Source organism: Heterocephalus glaber, unplaced genomic scaffold (genome assembly GCF_053883595.1).
Source record: "Heterocephalus glaber isolate CG9 unplaced genomic scaffold, H.glaber_assembly_v1.0 deba00000331, whole genome shotgun sequence".
In the NCBI taxonomy this organism is placed as follows: domain Eukaryota; kingdom Metazoa; phylum Chordata; class Mammalia; order Rodentia; family Bathyergidae; genus Heterocephalus; species Heterocephalus glaber.
The window spans coordinates 55,723,596-55,742,661 of record NW_028258142.1 but is presented as its reverse complement, the minus strand read 5'-3'; the positions used below and the strand labels follow the sequence as shown (position 1 = coordinate 55,742,661).

The following is a 19,066-nucleotide window of genomic DNA, read 5'->3' as shown; positions in this document are numbered from 1 at the left end:
TAGATGGTTTCTACCTCAAACTGATAGAAGCCACCTATGAAAAACCAACAGCCAATATCATACTGAATGGTCAAAAACTGAAATGCTTCACACTAAAATCAGGAACAAGACAAGGATGTCCACTATCAACACTCTTGTTCAATATAGTTCTGGAAACATTAGCCACGGCAATTAGACAAGAGAAAGAAATAAAAGGAATAAAGATAGGAAAGGAAGAAGTCAAAGTGACATTATTTGCAGATGACATGATACTCTATATAGAAGACCCCAAGAACTCCACCAAAAGTCTTCTACACTTAATAACCAAATTCAGTCAAGTAGCTGGTTACAAGGTCAACACACAAAAATCAATAGTTTTCCTCTACACCAATGACAGACTCACTGAGAGAGAAATAGGGCAAATAATTCCTTTCACAATAGCATCCAAAAAACTGAAATACCTAGGAATCATCCTAATGAAAGAAAGCAAAGACCTCTTCTCTGAAAACTATGGCACTCTGAAAAGAGAGATTGAAGATGATATCAGAAAATGGGAAGACATCCCCTGCTCCTGGGTAGGAAGGATTAATATAGTGAAAATGGCCATACTTCCAAAACTGCTATATAGATTCAATGCAATTCCAATTGAGATCCCAGCAGCATACTTCATGGACCTTAAGAAAACAATCCACAAATTCATTTGGAGCAAGAAGAGACCCAGAATAGCAAAAGCAATTCTAGGTAACAGAGACATGGCAGGGGGTATCACAATCCCCACCCTGCAACTATACTACAAAGCTGCTGTGATAAAAACAGCATGGTACTGGCAAAGAAACAGACCTGAGGACCAGTGGAACAGATTAGAAGATGCAGAAACAACGCCAGACACACTCAGCCATCTCATCTTCGATAAAGGAGCCAACCACCCTCACTGGAGGAAAGATAGCCTCTTTTATAAATGGTGCTGGAAAAATTGGGCTTCAACTTGCCAAATATTAAAATTAGACCTATATCTCTCACCATGCACTAAATTCAAATCAAAATGGATTAAAGATCTAAGTAGTAAAATAGAAACTCTGAACCAGTTGGAACAGAGGTTAGGTAGAACCCTTGAAGACATTGGTGTAGGAAAAGATTTTATGAACAAAACCTCAGTTGCCCGTGAACTAGCACAAACAATCAACAAGTAGGATCTCTTCTTATTAAAAGGCTTCTGCACAGCAAGAGAAACCTCCAGCAGTGTGAAGAGACAACCCGCAATGTGCGAAAAAATCTTCACCTGCTCTTCCTCAGACAAAGGTCTACTATCTCAAATCTATAAAGAACTTAAAAAGATCAGACCTCCCAAACTTAAAGACCCAATCCGAAAATGGGCATCTGAAATGAACAGGCATTTCTCATAGAAAGAAGTAGAAATAGCAAATAAATACATGAAAAAATGTTCAACGTCACTGGTCATTGGAGAGATGCACATGAAAACAATGCTAAGATTCCACTTCACTCCAGAAAGAATGCCTGCTACCATGAAATCAACCAATAACAAATGCTGGCAGGGCTGTGGGGAAAAAGGAACCCTGCTCCACTGCTGGTGGGAGTGTAGACCGGTGCAACCACTGTGGAAATCAGTATGGAGATACCTCAAAGAACTAGGACTAGAAGTCCCATTTGATCCCACTATTCCACTGCTGGGGATCTTCCCCAAAGAATTAAAAGAATCATACCACAGTGATATATGTGTGCCCATGTTCATAGCAGCACAGTTTGTGACAGCTAAAACCTGAAAACAGCCCAAATGCCCATCAAGTGGAGACTGGATAAAGAAAGTCTGTTTTATAAAATGGAGTACTACTCAGTCATAAAAAATGAGAAATTAGAGACATTTATAGCTAAGTGGATGCACATTGAGGTGATACTCTTAAGTGAAATAAATAGGACACACATGTGTAAATACGAAATAGTTTCTCTGGTGTGAGAAACTGAAAGTGTAAATAAGGACTAAATGTGTAATAGGTAATGTGAAATAGGAAGAAAAGGGGCAAAGGGGAAGGGGAAGTGGGAGGGCTAGGGGAAAGGATAGAAGGGAATGGGATTAATATGAGAAAATGGAAAAATAGGAAGAAAATCTTTGTAAATAGGGAGGGATGGAGGGGTTGAAGGGAGGGCTGGGCAAGGGTGAAAAATAAGAACCAAGAGAGATTATGTAAAGGTGCAAATTTCCAATGATGAATGTCATTATATTGTATACCTAAAATGTACCAATTATTAGAATGAATAATCGATAATGTAAAATAGGAAGAAAAGGTCCAAAGGGGTAGGGGTAGTGGGAGGGGCAGGGGAAAGGAAAGAAGGGAAAGGAAAAATGATGAGAAATGGAAAAAATGGAAATAAAGTCTTTGTAAATAGGGAAGGGTGGAGGGCGTGAAGGGAGAGGTAGGAATGGGGAAAAAATAAGAACCAAGATGCATCATGTAAAGGTACAATTCCCAATGAGAAATGTAATTGTGTTGTATACCTACAATGTACTAATAAAAGAATTTAATAAAAAAAAATCAAAATGAGTAACTGATAATGTGAAATAGGAAGAGAAGGTCTAAAGGGGTAGGGGAAGTGGGAGGGGTAGGGGAAAAAAGGGAAAAGAAAAAATACGAGAAAAGGAAAAAATGGAAACAAAGTTTTTGTAAGTAGGGAATGGTGGACGGGGTGAAGGGAGGACAGGGAAATGGGGATAAAATAAGAACCAAGATGCATCATGTAAAGCTTCAAAATCCCAATGATGAATGTAACTGTACTGTATACCTAAAACGTACCAATAAACTTAATGGAAACAAAACAAAACAAGAGACTGATTTTAGCTGACAATGCTGAGCTTTTCTGAGCCTACATCTCTGGTATGAGCTGTGGACTAGAATACTTTTGCATTTTATAGAATGCTTTTAAGTTTTGCCTGCAAGACTGGTACTCTCACAGCCCTCTCAAACAGTTTAATGACTGGGCAGGACTCTGACCTAAACTGCAATCTTTCGACTCTGTTCACCTTGTGCTGGCAGCAAGCAAGACCAGCCTCAGCTCCTTTCCAAAATTCAGTGACAAATCTATCTTCCCATTCTCTGGAATATTCTGATGGGCTTCCCAAACTTCTCCCTCTTCCTTGGGAATCTGGTGTCTCTTGAGTCCTGCGGGCTAAAGTCACCCGGTCAGGTGCCTGGTCCTGAGGTGTGATCCAGGCTGAACACTAAAGGACTGTTCTGACTCCCCTCCCATCTGGACGACTAAAAATAATGTGACCTTCACCAAACTATAACTGGGTGCACTCCAACAAATCAGCTCATTCATTACTATAAAACACAGAGAGCACAGGCAGACAAGTGGCAGCTCAACCTAACTGAAAGAAATGGTAGACTTACTGCTGCCTCACTAGGGAGGCGAAGGAGAACAGGAATCTATTATGTGGAGAAAGAGAAGAGGTTCACTGTGTACATCTGAAGGTGCCCCTAACCGGAGATTCACTCTCAGGACAAGTCAAGACATGACTTATTTGAAATGACCCAAGCTCCTTCTCAGCTATTTAAAAAATACCCTTTTTCTTTTTAAAACTAACAGAGGAATATAAACTCTCTTAGTATAATAAAAATGTTTCTTCACTTCCTTATACTATTCCTGTCCCAGAGGCAAAGTACCAGCAAGAGTTTAGGATTCATGCCAGTTTGTATACATCCGCATGTGTGTATTTATGGGGGGGCATTTTCTTTCTGTGCTTGGGGGTTCTCACACACATGCAAGGCATATACACTGAGCATATGAAGTTTTTGTAATCACCTGCACTGCCATGCTAAGACCACTTAACCACACGCATTGCATTGCTGGCTCCATCCATCATGAGCTGTGCAACTTTGCCAAATTCACCTGGGTGCCAGTTTCTTCAACAGTCATACGATATTAAGGTACCTACCACAAAGCACTGCTACAAGACTAATGAGACGGGCTCTGGGAATGTAAGGAAATGCTACATAAATTCGTTCCATTTGAAACAAAGCCCACATACAGACACACCATGCACTACATAGTCACAGCTCTTTCAGAACACAGGAAGAAATGGCTTTAACGTGGGTTTCTTGAATGGATTTCTGGGTCAAAGGCACACTGGACTACTATTTGTATTTGTATAGAGACTACCTACGCTACACGTGTCCCCAGAAGGCTTTACCAGTTTATATTCCCACCATTGCTGCGTGAGTCAGATCCTCTTTTAACATCAAAGCTGTGGAGAGTGGCATACTCCTTCCGGCCTGTCCAGTCCTGTCCATGTCACTAAACCGGTATGGAAACAAACAGGCACAGGATGAAAGCCTCACCCACAGCCAGCCCTGACCTGGAACACCCCGTCTCTTCCCTCGATTCCTCCGCACCCATCCAGATGTCCAGGCCCGCTCAAGCCTCTCCTCCCGCTCATGGCTTCCGGTTCCCTCCAGCGCCTGGCACACACACGAATTAGATCACATAGTAGATAAAATCGTCCAGTGTTATCTCAAAGGTACTGAAAACAATTTATCTTGCTAAATGTAAGGGAATATAATTCCTAAAGAAAGGGACATCCTCTGGCTGCATTTCAGTCGCCTCAAGAAGAGAGGGCCCACTGCAGGTGCCCCTGCCCCTGATGCACCCATGCACCCCCACTTTCCTGCATTTATTCCTTTTCAGGCAGTTGTCACACGGTGCTGCCCTTCCCTGTCACCCTCAATGGACCAGCTCCCAAAGATGAAGTAGTCTGTTTAATGATGCATAATTGTTAATGTAGTGGAATGCTGAGTGAAAAAAAATAGGTCACTTTTGGAGCGTTATTCAGCACTACAAAGAAATGAGCAATCAGGCCATGAAAAGACATGGGAGACGTGTGGTATGACGTGAGAGTAGCCAATCTGAAAAGGCTACACACTACACAATTCTGGGAAAGGCAAAGTTACAGAGAAAGTAAAACACGGGTGATAACTAGTTGTTGTGGGGACACGGGGAAGAACAAAGGGGAACACACAGGAGTTCTTCAGGCAGTGAAACACTACATATCCTAACGGCAGGCTCGTGTCACTGTACGGACATGCACCACCAGCTGCAATCTTGGCGTACACCAGTGGCAAGATACCATGCGGGTTTGTCAGCTGTAATGAATGTGCCTCTTTGCTGAGGGACGGTACCAATCGGGAGGCTGGGCAGGTGTGGGCAGGGGCTGTGTGGGATGCTCTACTTTCCATTTTGCTGTGAACCCAAAACTGCTCTGAAAATATACAGTCTTTAAAAAAAGTACAAATTTGAAAAATTAACTTTGGTAAATCATACGTGAAGAAACGCTCTAGTTCTACTGCGGAAAATATCATACTGTCCCTGTCAAATGGTAAAAGAGTGTTCAACCCTCCAAAAGTAAAATGTTTTAAGCACAGTGGAAAATATTAGGCAGGTGACTAGTAAAACCTTATTATTTTAGATTCACACTGCTTTGGTATGTCAGTTATTTACACTTCAAAATTCCTGTAATGTTTTTCTCATTCTGAACAAACTTTCAAACCAGAAAAAAGGGTTATAAAGCAACTTGTTCTAAAAGAAACATACTCCAATCGTGAGACACATGTTTTTAAAGAAACAGACACTACAAGACAGGAACCCCCAAAAGTTATCTCTAGGAGTCGGCAACAGAAGGGTTCTTAATTGTCTTCTTTATGTTTTTCTGTATTTTCCCAATTTCCTAAAATGAACATCCGTTCTTCTAATTAGGGGTAGGACTAGAAATGTTCACTTAACCACTTACCAGTCCAATGACTGAAATACAGGATAACCAAAAATCGCACATTTTTTCACTTTTATAACAGCAAATATAAAAATGGCAATTTTCTCAAATTTATTCAATACAAGAGCCGACTGGCTGAAATCATACCTGGCCAAGGATGCAAACAAATGCGCTGCCTGAGGGATGCTTGGGGTGAACTGTTAAGTGGTTAAAATCTATCAACTTCAGGCTGCACAAGAAAATCAAAGGGCAGCTGACTACCTCACACCACAGAAGCGAGTCTGCCCGACCACGTGCGCCTTTCCACTTATCATCATGGCACAAAGGAAGATCAGTGGTACAGGTGACAGGATGGGAAAAGAGGAGGAACAAAACACACTCCCATCACTCCACTGGTGAAGTCCAGAGACAGAAAAGTAGTGTAGTTGACAAGATGGGCTCTGAACAGGAAGGAGCCTGAGGGCCAGGGATTTAGCTCAGTGGTTCTGCTGCCTGCCTAGCAAGCGCAAGGACCCGAGTTCCATCCCTGGTACCAAAAAAAAAAAAAAAAAAAAGGAGGCTGGGCCAGGGAGCTGAGTTTCAGTTTTGTAAGAAGAGTTATGCAGATGAGTGGTAGTGATGGTGGCAGATCAGTGTGACTGGACTCAGTGCCACTGAACTGTACACTTAAATGATTAAGATGGTAAACTTCATAAGTACCTTACTATAACTGAAAAGCTAAGGGGAAAACGGATTTTAAGATCAAACTCTCCACATCCAAATCCTGGGTCTCCTATCTACCACTTGTGTGACCACATGTAAAAGCCTAACCTTTCCCCCAATGGGGATAAATTCTTTGCACACCTTCAATGCCTTGTAAAGATTAGATTAATTAAGCAGATAAGACTTCAAATCATGCCCCTTGTATAAGAGAGCAATAAATGTCAGCTCTTATCATTATTAGAGTGATAACGCATACAAGAGCTCCACGAATTCCAAGGTTGCATGGAAGCTAGGTGTCAAAGGCTGGATACTCTGCCCTGTCCATGTCATAGGGAGGCTGCTCGCAAGGTGGTCACGGGTTCTGAGCTTCAAAGTGGACAGTGAGGGAAAGGGCAAGTCTGCCTGCTGGGGGTCCAGTGCCGAGACTGCCGGCTGACAGCGGTCCCCCAACCAGAACACAACGCAAATTATGCCATTTCCAGCTCGGCTCTCTTCCTGTTTGCTACACTGCACTTTATTGTTCACAAGAGATTTATCATAAAGGAATTTAAAATATGAATTTACTAAAAATGAAGACTAACTTTATCTGTTCGATTCTGGGGACTTTTTCCTTTTATTTTTTTTCTGGAAAATGATCTAAGGAGATGTCCTGAGGGTGATTGCAGCACCTAAAGCCCTTCCCCACCACAGATGAGATGGGACAGGAGTGCTTGCACTGGAGGGCTTTGCCTGGTTTTCTGAGGAACCCTGGCCTAGGAATTAATCTTTGGTCTTTACAGCAATGCTGTGTATACTGCCATCTCTTCACGCATTTCCATGGGAAAGAAAAGGCCCAGCACCAGCCTGTGGCTGCTCACCACCAGCTGGCAGGGTCAGGCTTCCACAAGCTAGAAATGATCAAACACGGTGTGAACGCCAGGTCCTAGGCACGAGGAACATAGGGTAATCTAGCAATTCAATGGGTACGTTTATTTTTTAATAATCTAGAAGCTCCTACAATTCCAAAAGTTCACTGAATAAAATTTTGCAATGTAGGATAAACCCATTCTACTTATTTTAGTAACTGAGAATATAACCATTCGAGGAAAGAGAAAGGCACTTATCTCCGTCAAACAGAACTGAGAGGTGAATGCGTGTAAATCCAGGCTATCGTAAAAACAACCTGACTTCTGAAAGTCTAACATAACATGTTCTTTTTTTTTTTTTTTTTTTTTTGGTACCGGGGATCGAACTCGGGTCCTTGTGCTTGCTTGCAAGGCAGGCGGCGGAACCACTGAGCTAAATCCCTGGCCCCTAACATGATGTTTTCAAACACAGCAAGTGCCTTGCGATTTTACTGCCTCTATCCTATGTAATCATTTTAAAATAATCTTATAACTATTTTGTTAAAATTTACAATTTCCTAAACAGATAATTAAAAACTCAGTAACACAAAGTATATTTTATTTCCTTTCCCACTTAGAAATGCAAACACACCACTGAGAGTGTATATAATCCAATCAAGTTTGGGGCTGCATTCCAAAGATACTGTATACAATCAGCCTGTGGGGGGGATATTCCAATAATGGGGGAAAACAATGCACATTATGAAGGTCAAGCTTCAGGAAGAAACATTAGCTAGAACACTTTTATCACTGAGTTTCAGTCAGCTGGAAAAATTCAATATTTATGCTGGGCAATTCTGCCTTGTGACCTAGCTGAAAGCAAAGTTTAAATTTATCCATGCAAATTAATAGCAACTGATGATGAAACTGAAGAAACTCCTAATTGCAACTGCTCATCAGCTGAGAAGCTGAGAAGCAACACAGAGAGAGAAGAGACGGCTGCTTCTTCACTCCAGCACTGTAGAGACTACCTGAAAGCAAGGCCAAGCTTGAGTGCAGCTGAAATGGAAAGTATTTTCTAAAGCTACAGTCTACCGTTTTAACGTCCAAAATGTGCAAACACTCCGGGGCTGAGTTAGCAGAAGAAAGTCAACTTGGGTGTTAGGCCAAGTCTGCCTCTGCTGCCCAGGCAGCAGCTCTGGGCCAGGTGTTCACCCAGGAGTGTGACCTAAGCACCCAGCGTCGCTGGGCTTCTGGGTTCTTCACTGAGCCGGGCGGCAGCAGTTCTGGCTGCCTTGGAAGGGGCTGTGGCTTCTGTAACAGAAGCTGGCACTGGATCCTTTCTCCGTCACCTCCTTACCTCCCTCCCACGGCTACAGAGACTAAAAATTCCACCTTCTTACATTGATAGGCCTTGAAGGGTCAGTGTCTTTCTTCTTCCACCTTGTGCTGCACGGTTACCCCCAACACAAGCAAGACACCTAGCATCCAGTAGTTGACCACGGGGCAAATACCCCAAGCAGTCTGCAAGGACCTGCTTCCCTGATGCCTCCTGCTGGGGTTGTACCAGTGCTCCCAGCCCCACACACCAACCCAGGGGGACGCAATGCGGGGTTAACTGGAAGACACCCTGCCAGCAATGAAGAAACCATGGCTTAGGAAAGCAGCCTGTTTGTGTGATGATGGAACTGTATGAACTGCAGGCAGCTTAATGCAACCAGTAGGAAAACAGGGAAGGAAACCAAAGCTGTGAGGAAAAAGTCTCGTGCGAGGGAATCTGACTGCAGGCACACAGCTCCTACATGTGCTTGTCCCTACACACTGGCTGGCCTGGGACTGCACCGGCATGGAGGTCCCAGCATTATCACAGCATTATTCCCCAAAGTTCAAAAAACCTCCAGGGCACCAAATGAAAGGAGGGTTAAAAACAGTTCTGTGTCAGAAAGGTGCTCTTCCTCAAGGTTGTCCTGATTTCCCCGGATCAACACCAGGCTCCACGGCTCTCCTGGCTCGGATAAGGGCAAGACCAAGCATTAGAACGGTCCTCTGGCCAGTGCTCCTGGGTTGGGATAATCTATCGCAGGTCACTCTAGAGGCAGTGGAGATGCCTCACTTCTTCCATCCTGTTTCTGAAGTCAGTATTTATAACACAGCAGATCTGGCAAGGGTTCAGATCTTATCCAGCTCTGTATCTATCTAGTGTTTGAATCCAAGAACAGGACAGTTGTCATGGTGACATCCATGTTTATCTAAAAACGGCATCGCTCCCCTTCAGGCAGTCACTTTGAGCTGGAGGTGTGTCTGGGCCTGCGGCCAGGTGCCAGACATTCTGCACCCAGCAAATGAGCTCAATCTGCATAAAGCTCAAGATGACATGAAAGCAATTTATAAGTACATTGGCAAAGAGGCACTGGTGCCTGAGACAGCAGCAGTGGGCTGGTGCTTGGGGAGGAAGCCCGCGACAGAGGGGCAACACCTTCTGCAAGCCGGGACTGCCAGACGTTTTACAACGTGACAATGAAGGGAGTCCGACTGAGCAGCCAGCTTATGGATTGTAAAAAGTCATTTTTGGTAATATAATCTGATTTTTGGCATATAGTTGGGAAGGGAGGGTCAAAACACTGAATGACACTGCTAGACATTTAAAAACCCAAGAAACTCCTACTCCCATCTGCCTATGAAAGTGAGCAAGGTTTCTCCATCCTTGCATCTATTAAAAAGAACATAACTGTTAACTGAAAATCGTCTCACTCTAGCATTAAGTCATAGTCATCTCAGATGGCTAAACTGAATTTTAAAAAATTCTCTTCACTAATACACAAATAACATTTTACCTCTTATGTGAACATTTTTGTAACTTTGTAATTTTGATCACTCATATACTAATATTTACAAGAATAATGATACAAAAACCATAGTACTAAAGTCTGTGGTCGTAAGAAATACATTTAGATACATATTTTTGTAATAGTGAAATAAGATATCATCAGAGATAAAAATTGCTAGAATAAGATCCTCTAGGAAAGAAAAAATTTTGAGTTAAAGGGGTAAATGGAACTATAAGCTTTTCATCTAGTAAAAACCAGCTTGCTCATGCATTTATTCAAAGGAATGTTGGTGGCAATCAAGTCACTATGGTATGTGGAGTCCGCTGGGTATTTTCAAAAGAATATTACAGCACTTTGATTTTAAAAAGTCAGTATTCATCTTTTACCAGAGACCCTTGTTGTCTCTTACAATAAATAATTCAGCACTAAGCATCTAATACTCCAAGGTATCTGAACACACACAGGCCGGTGAGGCACAGCCTTGAGGGTGGGCACCCACTCGAGTTTTGTGTGCAGGTCCCCACAATGACTGACCATGAACAGCCGTGACCCAGTCCCTGCAGGAGCCCGGCTAAGAAAACCAGACAGCAAAGGATGGGGAGAAAAGGAGAAGAAACTGGAAACAGGAGAATGGGGCCATGGGACTAAGGAGTCCTCAACAAAGGACAATGGAAGCAAGGAAATGCAGAACCATCAGCCAGTATCACTCTCAGTTCTGAGGAGCTGGGAATTTGCTTGGTAAGAGCTTCCGTCATGAAGAGGCTTAGGACTGCACTGTAGTTATGTAAAGCATTCACTTCATCAAGTACAACCCAATACTTTGGTAACACAATCCTGGCCAAAACAAAGTGGGAGAAGAGAAGGAAGCCATCAGTTTGGGAAATCCAAGTGTCTCCCTGCCTTCTGGAAAGAAGCAGAACAAAGCGAGCGTGTGTGGAAGTGGGAGAGACAGCCAGCCTCGATGGAGAGGCAGCTGAGGGCACTGAAGTCCAGAACGAGAGATTCTTGGAGAAGAAACCACGACTCTCCTTCCTGATCAAGACAAAATTAGGCCTAAATCATACTCGCAAGATAGGCCTCTACTATGCGTTACGTCCATGTTCCCACTCCCCTGATGAATGTAAGCGTTATGTATTAGAAATGTGTAATAATACAAGTTTTAAAAAATTATTTTAAAAGTCGTATTCTGAATGACAGGACACCATGAAACCGCACCCTTATGTGAACCTAAACCGGGGAGCTGTTTTAGAAACGGCCGCGCTGAGCTGGGAGGCTGCTTCTGGAGGCCACTCCACCAGCCGGCAGGGATGCAGAAAAGCAATTTCTCCTGCTACATTTAAGACTTCTCAGTCTCAAATTAAGAAACTGGTGAGTGTTGGGAGCAATGCTACATAATTCTAGGGATAAATCATTTGGTTAGCCTAGTTCTCTTGCCTGCAGCCCAGCTACAGAATAACTCCAGTTTGGCCTCCGGTCACAACTGAGACTTCAGTGATCCAGTGATGCTGTGATTCTCCAGGACAAGAAACATCCTGGGAGAACAAACACCTGCTCAGTTCCTCATTGTTCTTGGACTGATTAACATCTTGTTTGCCGGAGATGTACTGAACTCTCTGCAAGCCTTCCGTTACACCTTGTTTATCCCAATGTGAACTATTGAACTCTCTGCAAGTCATCTGTTACATTTGTTTCTCCCGATGTACTGAATAAAAGGTGTGGTAAGCTGGGGGCTTTTGTCTTTGCTGCCCAGAGCAGCACTGATCAGACCCAAAGCTCAGCTTCTTCTCGGTCTCATTTTTCTACCTTTCCTGTAATTCGCCGTGTGCTGCCGTGGCTCGCAGGAGACCAGGACTAACTGCAGAGGTTCTGGTAACGTCCCCTTCCCCTGTCCCCTACAGGTGAGGCTTTTGGGGGGAGAGACAGCTGACGGGTTTCTGGGGCTTCTGTAACCGAGACTGCTCCCCACAAAAAGAACCCCAAACAAAGTATTTTCATTATTAATTGTAACAGAATCATGAATGTGCCATGGGTTTTATTACAAAAAAATGCCTTCATTTTAAGTGTATTAAAACCCATAGATACCACTATTTTCTAAGCTTTGACCCATCTTCTTTTAGGGATGGTGGGACAGGCAGATATCAGAAGGGGGTTGATACCAAAAACTTACTTTTGAAAATTACTCTAGTGCTAACAGTTGCACTTCTCTCTCAGGATACCTTGCTCTTCATCTCTATTGTCACGCAGCACTCACACATTTTGACTGAGTCCTAAGAGAGGATCCTACGACAGACAGCACCCAAAGAACAACACTTCTAAATGCTGGGTGATTTCCTTTCCATGCACGTTAATAAATCTTCTAGAATGTTGGTCTCTCACAAACCTCAGCAGACAGCTTTCCAAAGATCCTATTTCCCCTGCAGCTTTCTCTCATGCTTTTAATCAGTAAGTTCTAAGCAAACAGAAGTTTTAAAACGTGTGAAGACCTTTCAATCCAAATCCTTCTGTTTCCATTTGCTTTATCCTATTTATCATTCAGCGTGTTTATTTGCACAAGTAGTTCTGTACCTAAAAATAAAAGTAGACCCATGTTCTAGAGAAATTAAGTATTTTTCAAAGAATGACAGGTACAGTCCAACAAAACATTATTTCTTAAGTTTTAAAAGAACAGCTAGTCTTCAACAGAATGTTTGCTAAAGATATAAACAAGACAGACTGCTGGTCACTGGCACGAACAAATATCATAATACCCAGTGAAATAGGAGATGGGCTCAGGAAACAAACACAGAAAATTGTAGTTTCCATAATGGGCAGAAAGACTAACCCACATCTGACATTTTCATACAAACCCCTTGGCTTCGTAGCCAGGGACAGACGTGTTATCAATTCTACAGTTACTTAAAATGGTGTTCTCCAAACTGCGTTTTAGTTCATCAGCAAGTTGTAAAATCAATTTGATGAGTTGGATCAGCATTACTTTTATTTCTTTTTGGTACTGGGGATCGAACTCAGGACCTTGCGCTTGCAAGGCAGGCGCAGGAACCTCTGAGCTAAATCCCTAGCCCCAGCCTCAGCATTGCTTTAATATAACAGAAAACACCATTTGAGGTAATGAGCATGCTTTTGTGAAAACTACACACACACACAATGATATGCTGGACCGCAAAGGGAAATATGTTTACTAAGGGTTTGAAGAATACTGACACTGTAGAACACAAATATTAATTTTTTGGTCTTGAAAGTTTCAATTCCAAAGAGACTACTACGTAGAATTATCATCTTATTTAAATGTACATTTGTCTATATACATCTGCTGTAACTGAAGTAGATTTAGAGCCATCTTTTGGCTCAGCTGGGACTAACTGCTGACAGTAAGATCTACCTGTTACCAGAAGTTTGCTTATTATCAGCATTTACTATATGGAGCAGTACCTTAAACCAGGCATTGCCCGAGACGTTTTATATAAATTACACGTTTCTCAGTAGACCTGCAGGGCACAAACTCTTATCCTGGCTTTACACAGGAGGCAGCGGCCCTCAGCAGGGTACAGCAACTTGTCCAGGGTCTCACAGCCAGGAAGACGCAGAGCTGGGATTAAACCTCACATCATCAATCTAGCTGAATTAGTCTCCATGCAGAATTCAGAACACATGCTTAAGGATTCTGGGATGCACTGCTTGGAAATGACTCTTAGGAAGTCTCAGAAGCACAGACAGTAGAAAAACGCTGAACCCGGCACATCACGAGTGACAAGATTTCAAGCATCAGAAGGCCACGGCAGGAAGGCGAATGGCTCTACTTCTTGGTGCAGGGAGTGTCCTGGGAGACTGCCACGTTGACCTGGGTGAGGTCCAGACAGATTCCCTGACACCTCGGGACTCGTATCTTTTTACATTGTTATCATTCCCAGTAGTCAGAGGTCATGCTGGGAAGAGTTAAAATAACTTCACTCAGAATTCTAAGCCTCACATCAGCTGGTAGAGCTGCATGCCACCTCGCCGGGAAGCCAGGGAGTTATACAACGGGAAATGTTGCTACTCCCCACTCCCTCCAGCAGCAGATCCACCTGCACAGACAGCGAGACACAGGCACACTGAAAACAGTCAGCACAGCACATGTACAAACCCAAAGTGTAACGAATGCAACTGAAATCGTACTCTGCACACTGAGTTTTTACTTCTTTTGATTTCTAAGTAAGTTTATGAGGAAATATAAATGTAGTGGGATAATAGGAAAGGTGGATTTTTAAAGTTTCTTACCATGAAAAGTCACCCTTGAGCCATATTAAATGGCATAAAGAGGGGTTCAAATTCTGCCAGAAAAACCTAAGACTTTTCCAAAATTTTTGAGTCTTACAAGTTTCCATAAACATTGCTGTCCATTATTTTCATGAAAACTTTTAAAGATTCCTTTCCAAAGGCTATGCAATTAAACATGTATGTGCCTAATATCATATGTCAAAACACCTAATTTACCATTCCAATACATTTTCTGAGGATGCTCCAGATACTGAAGTCATTTCTGGAAAACATAGGAGAGGGCAAACTTGTTCTGAAAAACAGAAAAGAAAAACAGAATTGATTTTAATGGTATTGACAATGGAAAAAAAAGCCTGTTGTCAACAATTTCTAAGGGCAGGCACACGCAGACACTTTAAAAATGTACACTGTCACAGACAGGGCGGCCAGCCTGGGTTGTACCTGTTCCCTGCCATCTTGCTGCCTGAGAAGTTCTGTGACAAATCAACGGCCTCTCTGTCTTCAGCACTGTGGGGATCGGACTTCCCCAATCTTTCCCAGTGTGAGGGGTCCAGCGGTCTGGATCGCCTTTAAAGGACACCATCCTTTCATGTGCTCGTACATCTAACCTTGTCTCATTCAACACACACCTGCCCCATTCCAACCTTTAACACATTACCATACTCTCGCTGCTGAATATTGTATGCAGAATGCAATCACAGACCCCGAAGTTTTTTAGAGAATTAAGTGGGAAAATTCAAATCAACTATGAAAGTCAAAGTAAAACGCAGGCCCTGCCTCACACACTGGTACTTCCCAAGGGCAATGACATGGAGCAAGTCAGGACAGACTAGAAAACCCTTTATAAATTCACACGTTCCTGCTGGCTTACCACCAGTGGTACATGCACAACTGTCCCATCGGGCAGCTCGAACCATGGGTGGTTAGTATTTAACATCAGATAATGGAGTTCAAATCAAAGCGGCTGGCAGCAAGACATGAATTAGAGCCCCATCTCGAACGTGGTAAACCTGGACAAAAAGAGCATCTTCAAACCCTCTTCAGAGGTTTGGAAGTGTCCAGCAGGATGGTAGCTGTAAGTGGCAGACGGGCTGTGGCCTGGATAAGCAGCACATCAGAGTCCAGGACTGTTGGGCAGAAGTTGAGCCCATTTCCACAGATCGGACTAGGAGGACCCACTTCCTAAACACTGTGACGGTGATAATCCACTCTTACCACACTTATCTGAGGTTATGGTAAAGGATGTGAGCTTTCCAGTTGCCTTTTGAAACACCCAGATAACTAAAATATTAAATACTAAACATTTACCTTCTACAGAACTTCTATATTAAACTTAAATTATATAAGTTAATAAAATTTGAAGTTTTTAAATAAATACTATTTAAAACCACTCACAGTAAACTTCTGCTGTCCTCATCAGGAACACACACTGCTCATGTGGCCAATCCGCTATCAAACCAATCTACTGGGTAAGTGGCCACAGATGGCATTTAAATCACATTCTCCACTCTCTAAGACTATCAATCTCCGTAACATGAACAACGGGTACCAGGGATCCAAAATCCTGCCATCATCTACCATGTGCAAGTATAACACAGTTTTAGAGACGTGTTTGCTAAATCTTCCATCTCCTGTCTATGAAAAAGCCAATGAGGAATGTGACAGAGCTAGGGAGTTGTGAACCTGAAAAAAGCTTTGTAAAGCCTGAACAAGGGCTATAATGCTCCCAACACGTGTTTACATAAAATGGAGAGGTATATCCTTTTGTTCCAATTAAAGATAAGAACAGAAGAAAAGCAACAGATATCTCAGAGACATTTCTCTTTTTGTTTTTTGTTTGAGACAAAGCCTCACTAGGTGGTTTAGGCTGCCCTCTGGTTTGAGATGATCTGCCTGCCTCGGCCTCCCAAATGCTGAGATTATAGGTGTGTGCCATGGAGTTCGACTATTGGTGGTATGTGTGAAGGCAGAAGTTAAGAGACATCCAGCTTTGACTCTCAAGTGTGGAAACTCACAGGGTTGCCACTAAGAGTTCTACCTGAAAATATCCTATACTCACTCTTATGAACATTACTTTTGGTGTACTTTATGAAAATGTAATGATTATTCATTTATGAGGAAGCCAGACTATCTGTGCTATTGTCCACTCTAAGCACAACCACAAAGGAGAGACAAAGGGATTTGGAAAGGTAAATGACAGTCATAAAATCCACCTTATTTTCTTGTGTGGGGCACTCAGAGCCAAGTGCAAACCCACATTCAAACTCCACCCTAGGCAGTGACCCAGTGAGAAGCAAGGAGAAACAGAGGCCTAGGGGACACACGTACCACACAGAAGTTGCATTTTAGTAAATGACCTTGGGCTGCTGACCACAATCTACGTTAGAGCATGATGAGGCTGCCAGAAAGACAGGTGCAACCACAGACTGCCAAGCAGAGGAGGATGGGGGATCTCTCCAAGATCTAGACCCAGGAGCTGCTGGTAATGGGGACCTTAAACTACTCACGACAGTGCACTGAAGGCCGTGAAAAGTGTCTGCAAAACATTTCTTATAAGCAATAGGAAGAAAATGTGTACTCCAGCTAGGTGTGGCGGCACATGCCTATAAACCCAGCACTGGGGAGGCGGAGGCAGGAGGACTGCTGCGAGTTCAAGGCCAGTCTGAACTATATAGCGAGACCGTGTCTCAAAAACAATCAAACAAAAAGAAAATATGTACTCCAGAAGAAACACAAGAAATGGAGGTCTGGGGAATGACAAAAACAACACAGGTCCTGAAGTATCAGGGTGGCCGGGGGAACAGCATCCCTGTCACCCCCAACACCCCCACCCTCATACGCCTCTGTCCGCTTGTCTTTCTCCATGGCACCGATCACATGTGACACAGGTACAGTCTTTTGCTTCTCTTTTGTTGACTTTCTCTGTCTTCTAAACAGTAGGTAAACACAGGAGAACTCATGTTTTACCTTTGCTATAGCCTGGCTGCCAAGCACATGCCTAACCAAGTAGGTGTCTGCTGAGTAACATCAGAATCCATAAGATCTGTCAGCAGATCGTCCCTCGTAAAGAATCTGGTTTACTCTGCTTCGAGGGAGAGTAGGAGCGGTACTACTGGCAGAAGCTGAGGTCAGAACGGCTGACCTGAGGCGCGTCTTATGGTGACTCCAGCAATGGGAACCCAGAGAGCCTGTCTCAGGATGGCTTCAGGCATGGGCACAGAAAGGTGCCCCTTACGGGGCAGGATGCCAGTCTGCAGCAGCCAGGACAGGGTGCTATGCTGCTGGGCATCCTGTGGGTAAGACAGCAGCTCCTACAACAAACGAGCTACCCAGCCCCAATGTCAGCGGTGCCTGGGGGAGAAACCCTGCTAGAGGAACACGATGCGTGCACCACACATAACCTCAACTGTCCCGGTGGTCACGCTGAAAAGTAGAAGATAGACCAACTTGAAAAATGTATTTTAACCTAATTATTAGCATTTCAACATATAATCAACATGAAAATTACTGATGAGATATTTGTACTCTTTTTCCATACCATCTTCAAAATCCAGTATGTAACTGGCACTTGAGAGTACATCATTTAGGTACTGTTCTCAACAGCTGAAGTGCAAGCTAGTATCAACAATACAAAGATGAGTTTAATGGAAGAATAGTTTATACTGCTTCATATTAAACTAGCTTATAATAATTAAAATGTAATAGTGAAACTTGAGTTTCTCAGTCACATCACCACATTTCAAGGACTCAGGAGCCACATGTGGCTGGTGGCCACTGTACTGGACAGACTCAGTCTCATCATTATGTCCCCAAAACAAAAGGACTGTATCATCTGAAGATGCTGAGAGAAGGCCAAAACCTGCTCGATCATAGCCTAAAAAGACAGAAAACAGCACAGCACAATCATCTGCAGCGTTAAGACAATAATGTACAAAATCGATTATTTAAAAAATAAGTTGTATTGAAAAGGATATACTTCTGTATTTTAAAATTTCATCCTCCCAACAGGAAAAAGACGACGTTCTGGGGTACTGGACGGCAGTTTTACCCTGGGCGAAAGGCTGGGCAGCTGAGACAGCAATCGGGCCTCTCAGGCTGACAGCACAGATGGGCGATTCTCTTCCCGGGTTCATCTGAGGGTCATTATTCTGCATTCTGTGCTTCCTTTTCTTCTTCACACAGGGAGAAAACACCCTGTACCAGGGACTGACAGTGCCAGGCCTGGTTCTATTTTTGACCGAACAGATGACATGACGACGACCGACACAAAACTCCAGTACCTGGTCCTTAAATGACTGCCATGGCAGTGGTTCCGCCTGACACCCCCCCCCCCCCGCCCCGCTACTCCCCGCTCCACACTGCTGAAGATGGACTCCAAGCTCAACCAAAGCAGCTTAGGAAATGTGCCAATGAATGCCGGGCTCAAATCCTCTCCGTTGTGAAAAACGCGGGGCAAGGGCAGGAGGTCTACACTGCTGCGCTCTAGGAGCCCTGAAGGCAGCAATCACACAACAGGCTCTGCTGGACGGAGCCCCGCCATTTTGCAACCACTCACAGGCCTGCACGGTCCCACCCCGGACGCTGTCCCTGACCCGCGGACACACAACACTGCTGGCTCACAGAGACCCTGCAAAGATGAAGGAAAGATGGGGAAATTAGGTTTGGGCCGAAACCTGGTGCCAGGCACACAGGCACTGATC

The 19,066-nt window shown here is 43.5% G+C and overlaps 1 protein-coding gene across 14 annotated transcripts in view; it reads right to left on the bottom strand.

Annotated features, from left to right (window-relative positions):
* Positions 1–19,066, bottom strand: part of Osbpl1a (oxysterol binding protein like 1A) — a 198,608-nt gene that overhangs the window by 25,294 nt on the left and 154,248 nt on the right. For 11 of the 14 annotated variants that reach the window (XM_087189608.1, XM_021265138.2, XM_087189620.1 and 8 more), the window contains one exon: positions 14,583–14,658. The exons of 1 other annotated variant lie outside the window; for it this stretch is intronic. In XM_087189608.1, coding sequence (XP_087045734.1) covers positions 14,583–14,658 — 76 coding nt within the window. Of the gene's footprint in view, positions 1–12,489; positions 12,771–14,582; positions 14,659–18,342; positions 18,569–19,066 lie in introns of those variants that run through there. 2 more of the 14 variants (XM_087189639.1, XM_087189643.1) reach the window with 2 other exon arrangements.